Below are 20,771 nucleotides of genomic sequence, written 5' to 3'. Positions count from 1 at the left end.
CCAGCCAGGCTCTGACTACAGGGTGAAGATGAGGAAGATGGGGCAGCCAAGTGACAGACCTGCCTTACAAAGAATAGTATAGACCTTGAAAGGAGCTAGGAGTCTAACAAAGGTTGGGAGGGGCAGTGGAGGTGGTCTTGTGTGAACACGAGTACAGAGAGACCTACACTGTAGGTAAGGATGCACGTGTGAAGGATCTGTGTGTGCACTGAATGAGAATGATTCCCCAGTCTCATATATCTGAATGCTTGTTTCCTACTTGGTGGAACTGTTTGGGAAGGATCAGGAGGTGTGGCCTTATTAGAGGAGGTACGTCACTAGAGCAGGCTTTGGTGTTTCAAAAGCCAATGCCAGTCCCAGTAAGCTCTACTTCTCTCTCTTTCTGCTTCCTATTTGCATATAAAGATGTGAGCTCACAGCTGCTTCTCCAGCCAACATGCCTACTGCTTGCCATCAAGATGCCTCTCCATGAACGACTTTAACACTCTGAACAGTGTGTGCAATTAAACACTTTTATAAGTTGCCTCGGTCATGGTGTTTTATCATAGCAATAGAAAAGTAACTAAGACAGTCTGTGATAATAGGTGCCTGTGAGTAGATGTCTAGAGGCCTGGGAAGACCCAGCCAAGTCAGGAGGTCTCAAGTGTTGACTAGGGGTAGAGAGATTGCTAAATGAGGTGTCTACAGTGGCAGATCTCACCTGGGCTTCACATAAGAGGCAAATTAGGAAGGCGGGCTTTAAAACAGTCCTGAGCATAGGCCCCAGCCCTGGGAGTCTTTCTGGTTTAACAGGTCTGGAATGAGCACAGATGTTTGTTGTTATTTTTTTCTTGTCTTCCAATCAGCAGTCAGGGCTGAGAGTTGGACCTGCAGGGCAGAGTGGGAAGCCTGGAGCTTGGAGGAAAGGCTGGGATGTTGGAGAAAGAGCACAAACTCAACACTTTCCAAGGGTGAGGACGAGGGAAAGGCTCAAGCATCCAGTTCCCAGTCTTGCTTGCGTTGACTATTTCACCAACAAGTTACTGACAGAAATGGCCCAGGAGTTAGAATCAGTTCACCCACTAAGGGAAGAATGCGGGTTCCATTGAGAAAACATTCAGGCCTTCAGTGTCTTTGAACCTGCCTAAGAGGAGATGAGGTAACTTGCCCCCCCCCCACACCTCTTCAACACATGCAGCATGCATGTCAGCCTGATCTACATTACATTTGCTTCTAGGCTTATGGTCTGCCATGCCTACAATGTCACTGTCATGGAGGGGCAGGAATGTCTTGTTTGCAGACATACAATTGCAACTTTAAAAATGCACTGATTGAATACACTGAAGGGAATGTGCCAGAAACTGGGTACTCTCCAACCTCAGCTCAAGGAACCAATCATCTTGGAGCTCCCAGCTAATACTGTCAGTCAGCCTGGGTCACTGCTTTGCTTCATTGAGTTTTGTTTGTTTGTTTGTTTGTTTGTGTGTGTGTGTGTGTGTGTTTCTCCCCAATCTATTGATTTCTATTCTCATTTAGTTAATTTATTTCTACCTACTGACTTGAGAGCTTCTCTTTTTTTGTTTTCCTAAGGTACCTTAAACTACTTATTTGCGGCCTCTCTTATTTTTTAATGTATGTACTTGTAACTATAAATGTCCTGACGACCGTTTTCATCGTACTGAAGAGGTTTCAGTCGATTGTGTTTTAATTTTCACTTGAGTGTAGGAACTTTTTTGAGTTATTTCTTGATTTCCTCAGTGACCCGTTCATGAATCATTCAGAAATGTATTGTTTGATTTTCAAGAGTCTATCTTTTTCGGTTTTTAAATTTATTTCCATTCTTTTTAAAACTGTGTGTGCAGGTGCCTGTGGAGGCCTGGGGTGTTGGGTCCCCTGGCGCTGCATCTGCAAACAGCTGTGAGGTTTTAACCGGGGATGGGAGCTCTGCATGGACCCGGCGTGAGAACAGTAACCTAACTGCCGAGCCGGGGCTCCGGCCCACGTCTTTTCTACAGTTATTCCAATCTTCATAGGTTTGTGGAGACCTGCTTTGTGTCCTGGAATAGGACAGGTCTTGGACAGAGTCCCATCGGTGCTAAGAGAAGGTGTTTTTTTTACCCAGTCTCACTTTTCTGAATCCTAAACAAAACATAAACACATCCAAATATAATGAAGTCAACGAAATCAAACATTTCTGCCTTTTAAAAAACTTTGCTGCAAATTTCTTAATGCACACTTTTGTCGTTGTAGGGCTTTTTTGTTTTGTTTTGTTTTTTGGAGACAGGGTTTCTCTATGTAGCCCTGGCTGTCCTCAAAATCACTATGTGGACCTGGTGGGCCTGAACCTCACAGAAATCCACCTGCCTCTGCCTCCCAAGTGCTGGGATTAAAGGTGCAGGCCACCGTGCATGGCTTATACTGTATCTGTCACAGATTGAGGCCTAAGAAAAGCCAGGCTTCCTGCAGACCTCTTATTTTGTGCTTGTCACTTCCTGTCTGTGTGGCCATGGGTCACTTGTCATTTTTCTCACTTTTAAAATCATGACAAGGGGGTTGGAGAGATGGCTCTGTGGTTAAGAGCACTGGCCGCTCTTCCAAAGGACCTGGGTTCAATTCCTAGCACCCACATGGCAGTTCATGATTGGCTGTAACTCCAGTTCCAGGGGTATCTGACACCCTCACACAGTAATACATGCAGGCAAAAAACACCAGTGCACATAAAATAAAAAGTACTTGTAAAAATAAAATAATTTTTAAAATCACGATACGTACACAGAATCTATGAAACAACTCCACCAGTAGGTGTTTTCTCTCAAAAAGTAGTACAAACAATGCTAACCAACTCCTAAGGAGAACGCATCAGCCACTCAACCCTACTCCCTGACATGAAGGGTTGGAAGCTGCTGACTTCTTGGGCTGGAAGTGACTGGATCTGAAGTAAGCAAGTGACCAGGGAGAAAACAGAGTTGTTAGATTGTCAACCTTGAAGGTAAGTCCCAAGGGTTACAAGAATGGAGGGGGATTCTTCATTTTTATTCACAGCCAAGAACTCTATGGGGTGCAGCTATCCAGTGTGTGGTGTATGCCTGGTTGTTATCAGTGTTACTCATATGCAGTGTGTCCCAAATGGCAGGAACTGCTAGTCTATATCTTTCAGTCTGTGTCTCTGCAATACAGCAAGCCAGGCTCCATTGCCTGGGGCTGTACTTCAGTACCCAGGTGAACCACACACCAGGAGGCTTTAGGCCAGAGGTTCTCAACCTGGAGGTTACAGCCCAAGGGGGCGGGATGACACTTTTACAGGGGTTGCATATCAGATAGTTGCATTACAATTCCTAACAGTAGCAAAATTATAGTTATAAAGTAGCAATTAAATAACGTTATGGTTGAGGGCCACCACATCATGAGGAACTGTATTGCAGGATTTCAGCATTAGAAAAGTTGAGAACCACTGCTCTGGTCAACTAGAAGCAGTTAAAACTGCCGGTACCCACCAACATAATAGGAGATGAGGAGGTGTTGCATGGATCTTGTCTTAATTATGATAACATTGTAGCTAAAGAAAGTATGTATTGTGTAAAGATGCCCAAACACACACAAAAAAATTGTTGAGAGCGGTATAGTGTTACATTCTGTAATATAAAAGGACAACACATAACTCCAATAGGAGGATGTGTTCAGACCCTGTAATGAGTCTGGGATGTATTAAAACTCTTCAGATGTCGTTACTTATAAGGTAAATTAGCTTTCTCACCCCATTCCACCTTTCTCACCCAGACTCTCTCTTGAACTGGGGCACTAGAAATGATTTTTAAAATGCTCATTCTCCATGGCTGTCTGTCCCCGAAATGGAAACAGGAGAGAGCATAGGGAGGGTCTCTGGCCCAGCAACAGCGTCCAGATTCCCAAGTGTGGGTGCTGAGCTTTCTGATTCTTTGGATCTTTCGGATCCTGGAACCTGGTGGTTTCCCAGAAAGCACTATATCTTGTTTAAAAACTTCCCCTTAAATGTGATCATTGAAAAATGGTATTGTACGACCACGTGTCTAAGCCAGGTAGTCAGGGAAGGAGAAATGAGGTTGGGATGCTTTCAGAATCTTTGTTTTAACCACAGCTTGTGTTAAGGATCCCATGAATCCCCCAAATCTCCCAGGCTGGTGCAGCCTAAACGAGGACTATTTCTAGGTGCATATGGGATTAGTACTATATAGGATTATAAACGGTTTTCCACCCTCAATGTTTACCGATTCTAGAGAACTGAGAATTACTGCCAGAGCCCCTGTGCAGGAGGAGATGCCACAGGATTGGCAGCGGTTAGCAATGACTTCAGAGCCTCCCGCCGCCTCGACTCTGCAGTTTCAGACTTTCTGTAATGAGGTTCACAGCAGCGGTCCTCAGAAGGCAGAAATAATGAGGAAACTGCCGTAGAGCACTTAGAGAGTTCGTCAGACACGTATCCTTAAAGACGTACGTACAACGCTACAAGCAGTGCAGAGACGCTTTCTGCACCCTAAAGTCAGACAGGACTGGCCAGGCAGCCTGAGGCATGATGGTTCTACAACCAGGGTTAGCAGTTAACCATCAGAGAGAGGAAACTTAGGAAATTTGAGCTTTGTCCCTCCTGCATCAAAATTAATATATTTTTCCTTTACTTAAAATGTCTTCCTTTAGAGCTGCAGAGATCACAAGCTGTGGCTCCCGCAACATTAAGAGTGCTGAGCAGGGCGCATAGCTCCCCGGCCACTGCTGGGGGAGGAGGATGGAGTTACAACAGTGGAGGGAAACACCAAGGATCCTAATGCATGAATCTGAGCTAGAGCCTCACTCAGGTCAAGGAAGCTAGACAAGTGTCCCCCAATCCCCCACTGAGCTGCACCCCCTGCCTGCTCTGTGCTTCTGGGCCAAGTACCTCCCAGAGTGTGGTTTCCAGTAAAACATGCCAAGTGTCTGAATGACAGGGCCTCTTACTGGGTAAGTGGGGTCACCTTAGGTTTCGCTGTCACCGAACAGTATCCATGGGTCTCCTCTCTCTATCTGTCTCTCTCTGAGGTTGGCTTATTTGTTTGTTTGTTTGTTTATTTATTTATTTACTGCCTTTCAAGACAAGGTTTCTCTATGTAGCCTGGGCTGTCCTGGAACTCGTTCTGAAGACGAGGCTGGCCTTGAACTCGGAGAACTCAGAGATCTGATCCACCTGCCTCTGCTTCCTGAGTGCTGGGTTCAAAGGCATGGGCTACCACCATCCTGTAGACGTTAGTTAGGTCCAGTTCTTACTCCGAGTCCCATGATCCCACCAGAAATAAAGACTCGTATTCAAAACATATTTACAGAGACCTTGGCCATCTAGCTAGGCTCTACTCTGACTACATCATAACTAAAACAACCTAATTAACCTACATTCTGCCACGTGGCTAGGTACCCGTGCTCAAGGACCCTGCCCCCGTCTTGTCACATCTTCTCAGGCCAATCTTCTGCCTGCTCTGTCCCAGAATTCTTTCTGCCTCCTGGATGTCCCACCTTCTATTTCCTGTCTATGTCACAGGTGATCAGATGTATCACTGACAGGTACCGCATCCATACAGACATAAGATATTCTCTTTATACCACCCAGCACATGGGTATCTCTTAAGGGTATAACATACCATTTGGTGACCCAAGTAGAGCCACCTGCCCTGCAAGGACCACCCATCCCCACTTCTGTGCACAGACTAATGACTTGCCTTTGAGGCTGAGAAGCATAAATCTGTTTCTTCCCTACACGTTCCCTCGACCTGACACTGCTGATCTCAACCTACATAACACAGCTGGAAATGAAATGTATGTATCCTTGAAGATGGGAATTTTCCCTCTATGTTAGAGTATTTACACCAATCAAACACTCAGATATCTACTTTTAAATAAAATGCTTTCCTCACTACATTACTGATGCTACCCAGATTAAAAAGGACGAACAGCATGCAGTTTCTATGCAGAACTTACACATTAAGATCACATCTTTTCTATTTATTACAGAGGACTGGCTATTATTACCACAGTGAAATATATTTAAAAGCTTTTCGATCCTATAGAAGTATAAAAAAAAAAAAAGCAAGCTCACGGACGGTCTCCTGCTGCTCCCCTCCCCCCTGCCCCTGCCCCAGGGTGAATCCCAACTGTAGGGGTTACTGCAGTGTAAGGATGAGTATTCCTGACTCTTGAGATCTGAGACACTTCTGGTTCAGAGCGTTTGGGACAATGGATACCGAAACAGTGATGGCTTCCAGTGACTCACACCCCTGGGTCATCTCCTCCACTCCATCCCCTCGTGACTCAGGCTTGGATGCTGATTTGCTGCAGCTGCCAGGACATTAGCAAAGAGTGCAGTCATAGATCCAGTGTTGCTGTTGCACTTGTGGGTAGGCTTTGCCTAGCAAGTGGGTACCCAGGGTGCAGTCATGGCATGACTTTTTTTTTATAGGGTAGCCAATTGTTTTCTGATTGGATTTGGGGTCTGCTTCACAGGACAGAAGTCAGGCCTGGTGCTCTAAACAGAGCCAAGAGCCCACGGCTGAGGAGGTCATAGGCCCTAAGGTGAGACCTGATGCTGTGACTTTGCTAAATGGTTATGCAGCCAAGCTGTCTTCTAAGCATTGAATTTAAACCCATAGTTCTAGGATGCTCTTGACGTCAGTAAAGACACTTCTGAGAATAAGTAACCATGAACGTCCAGCCATAAATGGGACATCTCTTATCAGACCCCTGCCACAATGTTCAGATCACATTGCACAACAGAGGGAGAGGAGAGGGGAGGGGTGGGGGAAGGAGGAGAAGAAGGAGGGATTTAATGGCCAGAGGACAGGGAAGAGTGCCATGAAATATTATCTTCTGGACAAGGCATGGCTGCTGTACTCACAGACTCAGTATCCATGGTTACCTGCATGGATAAGCCAGCCCAAATTACAACATAGACCAGGGGTGAGCTCACAAAACCCCACCTCTAACCGAGGAGCTGCTGGCATTCAGTAGCTGCTTGGGGAAGGAGACTCATTCTTCTTTGGAGGGGTGGCCAGAGCTAGGTCGCCCATGCTCCAGTAGCTGGCCAAGCACCAACTGGACTTAGTGAGTTGTTTCAGAAAAAAGGAGGATGAAGTTGAGAGGAAGATTTATTGAGAAGGATCTGAGAGCAACTTGAAAGCGGAAGCAGGGGGTGGGTATGGCCATATTTAATTGTATGAAATTCTCCCGGAATAAATGTCAATAATAATTTTAATGCCAAGCACATTGAGGTTTGTGGTCCTTTGCTTCCTTCCATATCTCTGAAGACCCATGAAGAGTCCTAGGCTAGACCCTTTGAGGGTGAGGCCATTTGGGACCCCACCGACCAAGCCAGGCTTCTTGCTGCTAGATCACCCGCCTCTCTCACCCACCCACTCACAGAGAAGGCAATGGAGATCAAGCCATGTGTGACTCAGGGAATTGAGAGAGGGGACGAAAACCAAAACAACAAAATAGAATGAAACCATGTGTGGTTGAAGTCATGACTTTTTGAGGTAAATTTTCATACAGTAAAATCTAATGACAACTACCAATGAAGCTCTGGAGAAGTGGAGGCTCAGCCAGGACATGGTCCTAAATGTAGATGAATTTAATTCATGAAATTGCACGGACAACCATCAAACTGAGAGAAAACTGAAAGCAACTTACCCCACACTCCCATAAATACAGCAAAGATCAGGGTTCCAAAACTGTCAAAGATGCACAATTTCTGTAAAAAACAGAACAGTGACGCATCAATAGATCAGCTCCTCACTCACCAGAACTCAGCAAATACGTAACTCTTCGTACACTCCGCAGCCTGCAGTGTTCGCTGCTGAGCCTGGTGCTGGTTTGACAATCACCACACGTATAACCTACCCACAGATGGAATTTCTCACATTTTAAAAGCAAACAGCTTTTGCCGTCTGAGCCTTGAGTACATTTTCCAGTGGAATCTTCCCACACGGCGATAAAGGACTAGGACTAGACACATCTGCGAAGATTGCAGGCCGTTAAAGCCTCTTTTATGAGCTGTCAGAGTGAGTGGGAGGGTGCGAGGAATGGCTCTAAGGACCCAGTGCCCTCTAAGTAACTTTATGGTTTGCCTCTTATCATTGTCTCAGTCCCCACAGAGGATAAATTCCAGAAAGACTCTTTTCCTTATTAAAGAAAAAAAATATCAAAGCTGGGTTTATATATCAATGGCTGTCCTCCAGAAGCCTTCTGCTTCTGTGGACCCCAGGACAGCTTTGCATCTGTAAGTGATGATACGAGTTCTCAGTGGGATCCAGGCAGTGCAGGTGCTTCCTGATGGCATTGGTGCAACCATCAGGAAGGATCTCTCTCTCACTGGGGTGGCGCTACCACCGCTGCCAAACCCCACCTCTTTGGTGATGGACATATAGCCTAGTTCCTTTATGACTGGCTGGGGAAAAAATCTAATTGACTTCTGCCATAGTTAGGATTTACTGCTGTGAACAGACACCATGACCAAGGCAAGTCTTATAAGGACAACATTTCATTGGGCCCGGCTTACAGGTTCAGAGGTTCAGTCCATTATCATCAAGGCGGGAGCATGGCATCATCTGGGCAGGCCTGGTGCAGGCAGAGCTGAGAGTTCTACATCTTCATGTGAAGGCTGCTAGTGGAAGACTAACTTCCAGGCAGCTATGATGAAGATCTTAAAGCCCACATTCAGAGTGACACACCTACTCCAACAAGGCCACACCTTCAAATAGTGCCACTCCCTGGGCCAAGCATATACAAATCATCACAGGTACCAATTTTTCATTAGTGAGTACATAAAAACTTCCTTAAGAAAAGACTCACAAAGCTAATGGCAAAGTGGGAGTCATGTGTTCTGCCTATTTTACAAGAGGCTATGAGAAGAATAAAGTGGGGGAGGGGTGCACAAAGAGGATCCAGGTGGACAGGGGACTTCTACAGTGGTGACACTCAAAGATGTTTCTAAGTGGGAAGTGTACTCTGCCTTCCATTTCTTTTTCAGTTGCCTTTTATATTCAAAGCTGTGTAATTATCACGTATGCACAATCGTTTGGTTGTTTTCATTAGAAGCTATGTATCTAGTTGTTTTCTTATCCTCCCGGTTTCCAAAGCCAACACAAGTGCCTCCGTCATCCATGTGGACCTTAACCAAACAGCATGATTCTAAATGGTTTCAGGAGACAATCCCTCTTTTAAAAACAAATCTCTAAGTGAAGGAAGATGTACTTGTTATGCCTGGATGTCCCACAAATGATGCTTTCTGTATCTTTTCTCTTCGCCTTTTGGGACCCATTGCTCTGAGATGTCCTTCAACCATTTACTGCAAATAATTGCACACAAAGTGCTGTGAAAAATATTCACAAGTGTGTAATCTCCTTCCTCAAGATCCTGTCCAGGGTAACTCCCATTTTGGATTGATACAAGCCATGCCAACAGCCTCCTTCCCAGTGAGGGATGTGCCGGTAGCCCAGGGCAGGATTAGACAGAGATAACGCTGCCACGCTACTAAGGAGACATCTGGCCTTTCTGCTTTGTCCGAGAGAGCCCTGCGGAAGCAGTAGGGAGATGGTAAGGTGCATGCTTGCTTAGAAACCTAGCTTATCTTGATTGGCAGCTGGCACAGTGGTCCAGATACTATGTTAAGAGCTGTCCCAAGTTGGTATTTTGTTGGAGTCACTTAAATGAGTGAACATCTCTTCAGGAGAGAGGCAGAAATTAGTAAGTGAATCAATGTATTAATGATGGAAGAGATCAGAAACATCTTTTTTGCCCCACCCCTCTCATCCTTCCTGTTCCTTTCATCCTTGCCCTGCCCCTTTCATCCTTGCCCCACCCCTCTCATCCTTGCCCCACCCCTCTCATCCTTGCCCTGCCCCTTTCATCCTTGCCCTGCCCCTTTCATCCTTGCCCCGCCCCCTTCTCTCTGTTCTTGTCTTTGTGTCCTTCACTTTGTAAATGGCTCCCACAAGATTAAAGAAATTCTTGAGGAAACACGACAGAACCAAAGACCTCTCCCCAACAATGACAGACACTTGAAAGTCCCCAGCTAAGGTAGGGTAGGTGGAGCGGAAGGAATGAAAGCGTGAGTTGGGAGGGGAGGGAGGAGTAAAGGAGTCTCCAGAAGGACCTTCCACTGTGGTTTCATGGGTGCATGGCCCCTCCTTAGGTGCAGAGCCTCCGGAAATACACTAACAACTGCCTGTAATTTATCAGTCCAAAACCATTGGCCAGCAGCTCCCTTGACTCTGTATAATCAGTGCAACCTTCTAGTCCAGTCTGGGCACCGTCTTGATTCAAGGGGCAGGCAGTTAAATCCCTTTTAATCTTAGTTAAGTATAGAAATTGATTAGGCTGACAATGTGCCACAATCATCATAACTAGTAGTGGGACAAGTTTTCAAACACAAATCTGGATTTCAGGGTTGTGTGCAAAGTATCACCAGTCCGTGAGGAACGCGGCATGGTGGGCAGCATGGATCTGCTCTAGGTCCTGTCCTTGCCAGTTCCTAGCTGTGTGAGCCTAACAGACTGCTTAGTCTCTCAGGGCCTCAGTGTTCCAAACTGTAAAGCGGGAGAATGATTCTACCCACATCACAGGTGCTGTGTGTCAGAGGTGATGTGATGAAAATAAGAACACTGAAGAGTATTTATCCTCAAAATGGCTCAGCAGGTAAAGAGGCTTTTCCACACCAGCCTGTGATGTGGAACCCTGAGAAAAGGTGGAAAGAGAGAAACAACTCCACAAATTTCTTCTCTTACTTTAACACTTGCTTGTATACATACACACACACACACACACACACACACACACACACACTATTAACGTATAAAAATCAGTACTCTAGGGCTGGAGATCAATCTATAATGGGATTTAATGTCCTAGATAACAACAGTGTACTCAAATAAGCCTAAAATAAAGTTCAAAAAGAAATCAATACTCCAGCACACTGTTCCGGGACCACACGATGATTCCTTGTCTCCCACGGCAGGACAAGATTCACATCAAAGACCAGCACTCCTTCATGACAGGCCAGGCTGTTTTCCTACCTCCTGAGAAAAAGCACCTTGATGTAGGCAGAATCATTCCCACTTTAAAGGTTGAAATGTTGAGGACCTCAGAACTCAAGATGTCTGTCAAGGCTCACAGCTTCTCGGCACACTCCCTCCTGTCTCAAGGCCTCACCCAAGTTTCCTAGGTCTCAAGAGCTCACCCCAACAGCCAGTATTTGGGGCGTCACCTGTACTTCATGAGGATGTTTTGAAACAAGCATCTTTTATCACTAAAATACAAAACCTTCCCTCTATATTAACAGATACAGTCTAAATATGAGCAGGAGAGTCTTTAAAATTCCAAGTGTATAGTTGGAATTTTCAACTCTGCAAAAGTTGAAAGCAGAAAACACAAACTATACAAACTGCAGGTTTTGTAAGTACAAATCTACAAGCATGCATTTTAGGCTTTTACTCACTTGAATTAAGACAACCACTTGCAATGGTACACGTATGGCTGAGGCTACAGCTCAACGGAAGGGCAAACTCCAGCCTCAAGAAAACAAACACTCTACTCACAATAAGCTGATTTCAGAACTTCCATTTGGATTAACTTGAGTTACTCAGGTGAGGTTCAAACCCACACATCCTTCCCCTCAGACTTCTGAGAAGTGGTCACTCTCAAGTTATAATCTGTAGATGCAGAATGAACATGTGCACCGTACACTACCTTCCAGCATTGGGGGAAAGCTTATTTACAAAAGTCCTTTTTAAATTCCTCAGAGAGAGAGAATAATTTGCATGCTCTGCTTCAGTGACTGTTTTCTGCAAACATCTAGAATCCTGAAAGTTACCTTAGAAGATTCACAGGTGATATTCAGCCTCCAGAATGGACACAGCTTGTCACACTGGGGGCACATCAGGATTTGGCCACCAATGTCAGGATCACAGACCTCTTTGCTAAAGAAAAAACAAACAGAACAACGGAGAAATCTTAACAAATGGCTTTCATGTTCTATCAACATAATAAAATCCAAGTCCATCTATGACAAGCAACAAAACCAAAACCTGTGCATCAGGATGGCAGGAGATGGCCATTAATCTGATGAAGGCTTGCCACAGAGAAACTACAAACGCATAAAGACTAGTCCATGACTGACATCCTCGGTTTAAAAATTGTTTGTTACATATTTAAAACATTTTAAACCTTTATTTTTATTTATCTGTGTGGGTATTTTGCTAGCATTTATGTCCGTGCACCATGTGCACAGAAGCCCTCACACTGGATCCTCCTGGGGCTGACGTTATAAGATGTATAAGCCAACATGCTGGGGGTTGCGGGGGTCAGGGGGTGCAGGGAATGAAATCTAGGTCTCCAGGAAGAGCAGTCAGTACTCTCAACCACACAGTCATCTCTCCAGCTTCTCATATTTTAAGATAATATCTTTTATTAATTCTTTGAGGGTATCATACAATGCCCAAACCTACTCTTAACTCAGGGATATGAGAAAGGGTCCTCCTCCTAACTGCTTCTTTTGGAGGTCTGTGAAGTACAGAAAGTCCAGTGAGGTAAGGCTGTGAACACTGGGAAGAGGGAAACCACATCTTCTCAGAGATCACAGCTGTCTCCGCACATCAGCCAGGAACCTATCCGCTCTTTTTTTGACATAGGAATCACATTACTATGTCTGTTTCTATGAGTCTCAGCAGAAGCAACTTAAGACCCCACCGCTACCCCGCACAGATCCTAGTATTTGTTGTAGCATTTAGGTCTAGCCTTGAGCCTAGAGATAATAAGAGCATATTTAGTAAGTTTGTGGACACAAAATCAATATATGAAGTATACACAGGGAAATAAAATGAGATTTTTCTCCTTATCCACTTGAAACAATTGGGAAATAACATATTTTTAAATACTATTTTTTTCAGTAGCTTAACAAATATAGTGTCTGGGAATGAATCTAATCAAAGATGTATTAAGATTTATTATGAAAAAATGCAAAACTTGGTCATATATAGTAAGGAAGATCTTCACTATGGTTTCAGGATTGTTTGGTAGCAGGGCGCAGGGGAAATCAGGGTTCATGCTGCATCATTTTCTATTGCTCTACAAATCTCATGGAAGACCCAAAGTTCAGACCAGACGAGTTGCTAATTAGACAGAGGTGACAGAGCCTAAACCAACAACAGTAGCACAAAAGGAAACACGCAAAGGTTTCTACCAATATCCCAAGATCTGACCCCCGAATTAGGCAGATAGGAACAGTCAGCTCAATTCATGATACATGGAAAAACATGAACTTAAATAAGCCCCATTGTGCCACATAAAAATCAACTCTATTTGAAAACAAGAATGACAACTACAGAATATGGAAAAGAAGCAGACGGGGTTGGAGAGCTGGGCTTCACAGTTAAGAGAACATACTGCTCTTGCAGAGGACCTGAGTTCGGATCCCAGTACCTACGGAGAGCAGCTCACCACTGCCTGTAACTCTAGCACCAGGGGACCTGCTACCTTTTCTGGCTCTTGTGGCAGGGGTTGGGGGATGAGGGGTGGGGAACCTTCAACACGCACACGACATTGAAAATAAAAGAAATATTTTAAAGAGAAATATGACAACAAAAGAGTATCTCAACAATCTCAGGGTAAGGAGAAATGCTGTCACCATGGAAACGAAAACCACAGAGGAAGTTACCAAATAGATTCACGTTTTAATGAAAATAGATAAGGGGTTGCAGACGGCTCTTAGAGGTGATGCCATTTCAGATGGACACTGCGGGAATGGCAGACAGACGGCATGACGGTTGGTCCTGTGACCTTGCAAATAGGTGTGGGAAGCACATCTGAGATGGCCACGTCGGCCCTAACAAAACCTACTCATTCATAAAACCAATAAGAACAGTGACAAAATGTTCAGACTCACCCTTTTCTGAACTCTGAAAGTAAATGCTTACAGTTACCTAGGGAACTCCCCTAGTGTGTGTGTGTGTGTGTTAAGGGCTGGCCAATCTGTGAAGAATACAGCTCTGGAACCTTTTAACTAGACCATTGAACTGGAACCTGCTCATCTCCCCAGGCCCATGACAGCCTTAAAACCTTGCAGCCTTCCAGCCACTATGCACAAGTGTGGCCTCAGAGCTGTTGAATGGGGCAGACAGTGTCTACAGCTGCGTTAGGGACCTCTCTCCAGGCATGCCAGTGCTGGACCAGGCCAGCAGCTCCCCAGAGAAGCTTCATCATGACAGTTGTCACTTTCTTACCTCATACCTAGAGTTCTTAACTATGAAGAAGTCCCGTCCCCCTTCTGTCTGCTTCAAGAATCTTTAGGAACCACTTGACATAGTAGCTTCTTGAGACAATGATAAGCATAGATACAAACCCAAAGCCTTTAAAGGAAGAACTAGGGAAGGCGTATCCACAGTCACCAAACCTGTAAGATAGCTGTGAGATGCAGGAGGCTCATGCATATGTTCTAGATAAGAGTGCATATGCCTGGACAGGCCTGAAAGATCCTGGAGGCTGACCTTGGGGTTCTGCCATGGCCAGAAGGGGAGCCTTAGGAGAGCTGACGATTGTTGGAGTGTCAGACACATTCCCAATACACACGGCGTGGAGAAAGGACAGGACCCAGCATTCGTGGAATCACCGTAGTCTAACTGGTATGTAATGATCTACTGCAACCCAGACTTCAGTGCCCATACAAGGCAGGGAACACAGACCACAGAATCAGTCCAGGAAAGGAACAAGGAAGGCAGAGGAATTGCAATAAGAAGTAGCGATAAGCCCAGAGGGAAAATCTGATTCCCATGGCTCTTACAGTGTAATACTTAAAATGTCAAATTCTCAATGCACAAGTCACAGGCACACCAGAGACCCGAGTAAGCAAATATGTGCTGAGAACGAAAGGAAATCACACCTACGGCATTAAAGCAAAGAAGTGACCGAGTCTCACTGAATGGCGAAAGCAGTACACCAATGAGAACTGACAAGAAATTGAAGCAAAGCACTGTTACATCAATGAGAAAGTCATGAAAGGCTCTCCTCTGCAGACAAGAAACTTAATGTATCTCTTAAGACTATACTATTGGGGGCGGGGCGGGCTGGAGAGATGGCTCAGTGGTTAAGAGCACTGACTGCTCTTCTAGAGGTCCTGAGTTCAATTCCCAGCAACCACATGGTGGCTCACAACCACCTCTAATAGGATCTGATTGACTGATTGATACTTTCTTCTGGTGTGTCTGAAAAACAGCTACAGTGTACTTATATAATAAATATATCTTTTAAAAAAAGTAAAGACCATACAGTCTGAGAAATGGAAATAAAAAGGAATAGAAAGCACCTGAAAATCCAACTTCAAATACCAGGGAACTCTATCAGACACATCAGCACATGCACTGGGCGAATCACATAAAGGGAAGAAAGGTCGGAAGGAACCAATGAAGGATGAGCCCAACCTCCAAATTTTAATGAAAGTGTCTTAGTCAGGGTTTCTATTCCTGCACAAACATCATGACCAAGAAGCAAGTTGGGGAGGAAAGGGTTTATTGAGCTTACACTTCCACGTTGCAGTTCATCACTAAAGGAGGTCAGTACTGGAACTCAAGCAGGTCAGGAAGCAGGAGCTGATGCAGAGGCCATGGAGGGATGTTTCTTACTGGCTTACTTCCCCTGGCTTGCTCAGTCTGCTCTCTTATAGAACCCAAGAGCCAGCCCAGGGATGGCACTACCCACAAGGGGCCCTCCCCCCTTGATCACTAATTGAGAAAATGCCCCACAGCTGGATCTCATGGAGGCACTTCCCCAACTGAAGCTCCTGTCTCTGTGATAACTCCAGCCTGTGTCAAGTTGACACATAAAACCAGCCAGTACAGAAAACTTTAATCTTTACATCTGAGAAATTTGGCAAGATCCTAGAAGGATACACTCAAAGAGATTCAAACCTAGGAATGCCATACTCCAAGGATAAGGAGAGAGCCCTACAGAAGAATGTGGATGAGGACACATGACTGGCCACCCAGAAAGCTCACCAGAGAAAACATGATTCCTTGTCGGAAACCCAGAGTCCAGAAAGAGTGGGATAATGTTTGCTAAGTCATAAAAGCGAGCTGCTCACCCAGACTCTACACCTGCAACGCCAGGCATCAAGAATAAAGGAGGAACTCATGTAAGTTAAAAACCAACCAACCAACCTCTGGACTCTCAGACCAGGCGGGATACAACACTGGCTCCTTCTAGACTCTGACCAGCCCCCAAGAGACACCAAATTCCCATCCTGATCTTGAGCTCCTAACATGCAGAACTGTGAGAAATAAGCTCATTGTTTACAAACTCCCCTGTCTGTTGTGATATCATCTGAAACAGATGAAGATGGGATCTAATAAGGGTCTTCTATGCTGGCTATGTAAAGAACCATTAATCCCAAGTTACAGTTATAGGCAGAAGATTCGAGAGATTTTTCTCTAAAGTCACACCAATGATTTTGAACCCAGAGAAGAGGATCAACACCAGTCTATGTTGGAGAAGACCACAACAGCCACGATAGACCACTTGCATAGAATGAGATGGTCATTAGAGTTTTACTGCTGAACGGACACCATGATCAAGTCAAGTCTTATAAAGGACAACATTTAATTGGGGCTGGCTTACAGCTTCAGAAGTTCACCATTAATATCAAGGTGGAAACATGGCATCTAGGCAGGCATGGTGCAGGCAGAGCTGAAAGTTCTACATCTTCATCTGAAGGCTGCTAGTGGAACACTGGCTTCCAGGCAGCTCGGATGAGGGTCTTAAAGCCCACGTCCATAGTGACACACCTACTCAACAGGGTCACACCTCCTAATAGTACCGCTCTCTGGGCCAAGCATATACAAACCATCACAGCCAATTCCAAAACATAAAAACAAAACCAAGAAAAGTACTCACTGGTGCCTGGAGAATCTGGAGTCCCTGACAGGTGACTGATGGGAATGTAGACGAGCAGTCATCTGGATAGTACTTTGATAGCATCTCACAGAGACATTATATACAGCCCAGACACCCCACTCTTTAGTGTATCCTCAAGGGATATGAAACCATATATCCCCATGACAACATGTCAGTTAAATGTTCTCGGTTGACATAAATATTCCTAAGAGCCCCAGCATCCATCAGTTCCTGTACAGACTGGGAATGCAGCATACCCTTGCAATGGGATGTCATTTGGTACCAAAAGGAACTGGGGTATCAATAAATACTTCAACAAGGAACCTCATGACAGCATTGAGCAGTAGAAAGCAATAATGAAAGGCCACGTAATCACGGAAGGGCATGTAACCATGATAGACTACGCACTACTTAACTTGACTTATACAATATCCATAATAGAAACCAAAGTAGATTAGTGCTTTCTAGAGCCTGTGGAAACAGGCACTCAGGAGATCACTGCTAATGGGCACTTGTTTCTTTTGGGGTTGTTTTGGTTACTTTTCTGTTGCTGTGGTAACTACCATGACCATGGTAGCTTATAGAAGAGTTTAATTTGGCTTACAGTTCCAGAGAGTTAAGTGTTCGTTATGGCAAAGAGGCATGTCTGCACGTGGCAGGATTCAGAGGCTGAGAGATCACATCTCAACCTTAAGCATGATGCAGAGGGAGCAAACTGGAAGTGAGGTAAGACTCTCATAAACTCTCAGCCCATCCCAGGGCTGTTCTCCCTCCAGCAAGACCACCCTTCCTAAACCTCCGCAGCAATGCCACCAACTGGGGACACCGTGTTTATGCCTGAGCCAATAGGAAACATTGCTCATTCAAACCACCACGTTCCACTCCTTGGCCTCCATAGAGTTACGGCCATATCATACGGCAGAACATATTTAATCCAATCTCAAAAGTCCCCATAGCCTTTACAAAAATTTTCAAGTCCTTAGCTCAATGTTTCTTTTGAGAACTAAGGAGATCTCTTTACTTGCACCTTCCCCAAAGAATCAAAAAGCATATCACACACTTTTAACCTAGAATGGCACCGATTGTACATTCCCATCTGAAGAGAGAGGCATAGGGGCACAGTGAAGAAATAATGGACAGAAGAAAGACTGGGACCCAGCAGGGAAAACTACAAATCCCATAGTTCCACTTGCTGCATGCAGCTCTTCCTGGCAGATATCTCATGGCTCTGGCGTCTTCGACCTCATGGGGTCTCCACTGTAACCAGGCTTCACTTTCCCAGTTTCCCTAAATGAATTCTAAGGGCCTTCATGCAAAGACTGCTTAGCCTCACTCTGCCTGTGCTTCGGCGGCTTTCTGAAACTGTGGAGGACGAGGCCATCCTCTTTGTCTCATCTTTTAGCCGCTGAAGCCAGCACCATGTGGACAACACTGCCAAGTCTGGCTTCCAGGACCCACTTAATATCAAAATATGGCTGCAGATAACTCTACTCCACTATTAGAGAACAGAGACAGCAGGACCCTGGAAGCTGAGTGGCAAGCTAGTTTAAGAAAAGGTGAACTTCAGGGTCAGCAAGGGATACTGTCTCAAGATGACTGACAGCAAGAGAGGAAGATACAAGTTCTGCTCTGGCTTCTAGGGGCTCCTATATTCATGTGAATGCACCACAGCCAACATCCAACCTATACAACACACACACACACACACACACACACACACACACACACACACACACACACCCTGCCACCACTACTAACACCATCCAGTGCATCCAGATATGCATATACAAATGGACCTTACAAAAGTGAAGCCTGCTCATTCTGAAGACCTATTCTGGGATGCCCAGTGGGAGTGGAACATTAGCCCAATGAAGGAGTGGAAGACACACAGAGAGACAAGGCAGCAACGTTCAGACCTTAGTTGCAGATTCTTTTTCACAAAGAGAGACAGAGAAGACTTCCAACACAGCCATCTTGGGCACATGGGGTCTGCAGCCTGTCAGTGGAACAGGCAACATGCCTATATATCAGGCTGACAACCATCCAGTCTCAGAGACAGTCTCTGTGCTCAGGACTCGAAAAACGTCATCATATCAGCACTGAAGCCTATTGACCATCATCCGCCTGTTACACCTGGACAGAAGCTAGTCCACCAGAAGACAACAGAGAACACCAACAGCACCTCAAAATCCAGTGTTCCCCAGCACCCAGTGACCGCCCCCCTTAGAGCAGTGGGTCTCAACTTTCCTAGTGCACTGACCCTTTAATACTGTTTCTCATGTTGTGGTGCACCCCTAGCCATAAAATTATTTTTATTGCTACCACATAACCGTAATTTTGCTAGTAATGAATCATCATGTAAATATCTATGTCTTCTGATGGTCTTAAATGAACCCTGTGAAAAAGTTATTTGACACCCCCAATGGGGTCGCGACCCACAGGTTGAGAACCAGGACCCTAAGAGGCAGCTGGCATTTGAACCCCAGTACCAAGCACAAGCGGGTTGTCAGGCTCTTAGTTATCTCCTTCCGACAACATAGGGGATAATTCTGTAGACGTGAGACAACAGAACCACAACTGGCCACTTGAGTTTCCCATCACGCAACTCGTCATTTTGAAACACAGAAAAATCGCCAGCTTTCTCAGCAGGACCCTAAGAATTCCAAGCTTTCATTGGCCCAGGTCTGCAAAGCTGTGTGAAGCATTCCTTAGAAGTTGGACGGTCAAGGGCAACCTTATCTTCTTCAGTCCTTCCTTCCTTTCTTTCTTTCTTTCTTTTTTTTTTTTTTTATAGATTTTCATTCTTAAAATGTTGGAATGTGTATGTGTGTGTATGTGTGTACCCTAGAAATAATTCTCCTGTCAGAGGCTGTGTTAGATTATCTGAGAAAAATGTTTTCCATTTCCTTCGTTACTATTCCCAGAACAAAGGGGAGAGATCATGCAATGTATGTTGGCAATGAGTTCTTCTTTGTGCAGATAGTCTAAAACCCTGGAAACACTAATTACTGTGGTGACAAAGGTTAAAGTGAGATTACCTCCAAGTGCAGTTATCCTGATCAAGATATCCATAGAGGAAGCAGGCCACGCCCACCACAGCTGCTAGGAGGAGCATCTGTGTGTAATAGCCCAGCCAAGCAAAGTAGATTCCAATCTTCTCTCCGTAATACTTCCTGGAGAGAGAGAGAGAGAGAAAAAAAAAGGAGGTATTTTTAGAGGCTTATCACTGCAGCTTCGTGCTAGTGTGGATTCTGGTTTTTAAGTAAGGGAGGCTTTTCACATAAAAGCCCGATTCCTTCACCCTCACAGCATGCTCACTGCCACACCAGAGCCTGAGTTTAACTATGGAACAGAGAGAATGTTAAGGGAGCAGAAGCAGAGTGAATTTAAAAGCAAGAAAGGAAAAAACATTGCAGATGGTGTAGACAGGATCCCCTGCTCTCTGTGAAGATGAGCACCACAGTATGGACTCTGAAAGACCCTTCATTATGCGGAAGTCTTCGGTCCATTCCGCTAGCCGCTATTGAGCACTTGGAGAAAAATGCAAGAAGTGCAATGTAAAACCCAAACTTAACACATAGCAACACGGGTGTCTTCCCAAGTACAGGGTACATGTGTCACCCCATATGGTGTCACCCCACATCCAAACCACGGCTTCTCTCTACACAAACATACCTATACACCTATGGTGCACTAAATACCAGTAGGAAAGTAGGGGTCGTTCTGTGAAGGTCATCTCTCTCACAAAGCATTGCCCTCTTTCTGACCATAGGTAATAAGATGGACAAGATGCAGGAAAATGTTCCTGCCCAAGTGGTGGGGGAGGCCCAAGCAGCGCTGCGATGTGGGTTTCTATGAGT

At 45.1% G+C, this 20,771-nt stretch overlaps 1 protein-coding gene across 3 annotated transcripts in view; it reads right to left on the bottom strand.

Annotated features, from left to right (window-relative positions):
- Nucleotides 1–20,771, bottom strand: part of Ano6 (anoctamin 6) — a 176,534-nt gene that overhangs the window by 35,785 nt on the left and 119,978 nt on the right. For all 3 annotated transcript variants that reach the window (XM_052160235.1, XM_052160236.1, XM_052160237.1), the window contains 3 exons: nucleotides 19,950–20,084; nucleotides 11,843–11,948; nucleotides 7,663–7,723 (listed from right to left, as the gene is read on the bottom strand). In XM_052160235.1, the coding sequence (XP_052016195.1) occupies nucleotides 7,663–7,723; nucleotides 11,843–11,948; nucleotides 19,950–20,084 (302 nt within the window). The remainder of the gene's footprint in view (nucleotides 1–7,662; nucleotides 7,724–11,842; nucleotides 11,949–19,949; nucleotides 20,085–20,771) is intronic.

The sequence above is a fragment of the Apodemus sylvaticus genome, chromosome 17, assembly GCF_947179515.1.
Source record: "Apodemus sylvaticus chromosome 17, mApoSyl1.1, whole genome shotgun sequence".
Taxonomy (NCBI): Eukaryota; Metazoa; Chordata; class Mammalia; order Rodentia; family Muridae; genus Apodemus; species Apodemus sylvaticus.
Note: the sequence above shows the minus strand (reverse complement) of the source record. Positions and strands in the feature narration are given on the sequence as shown.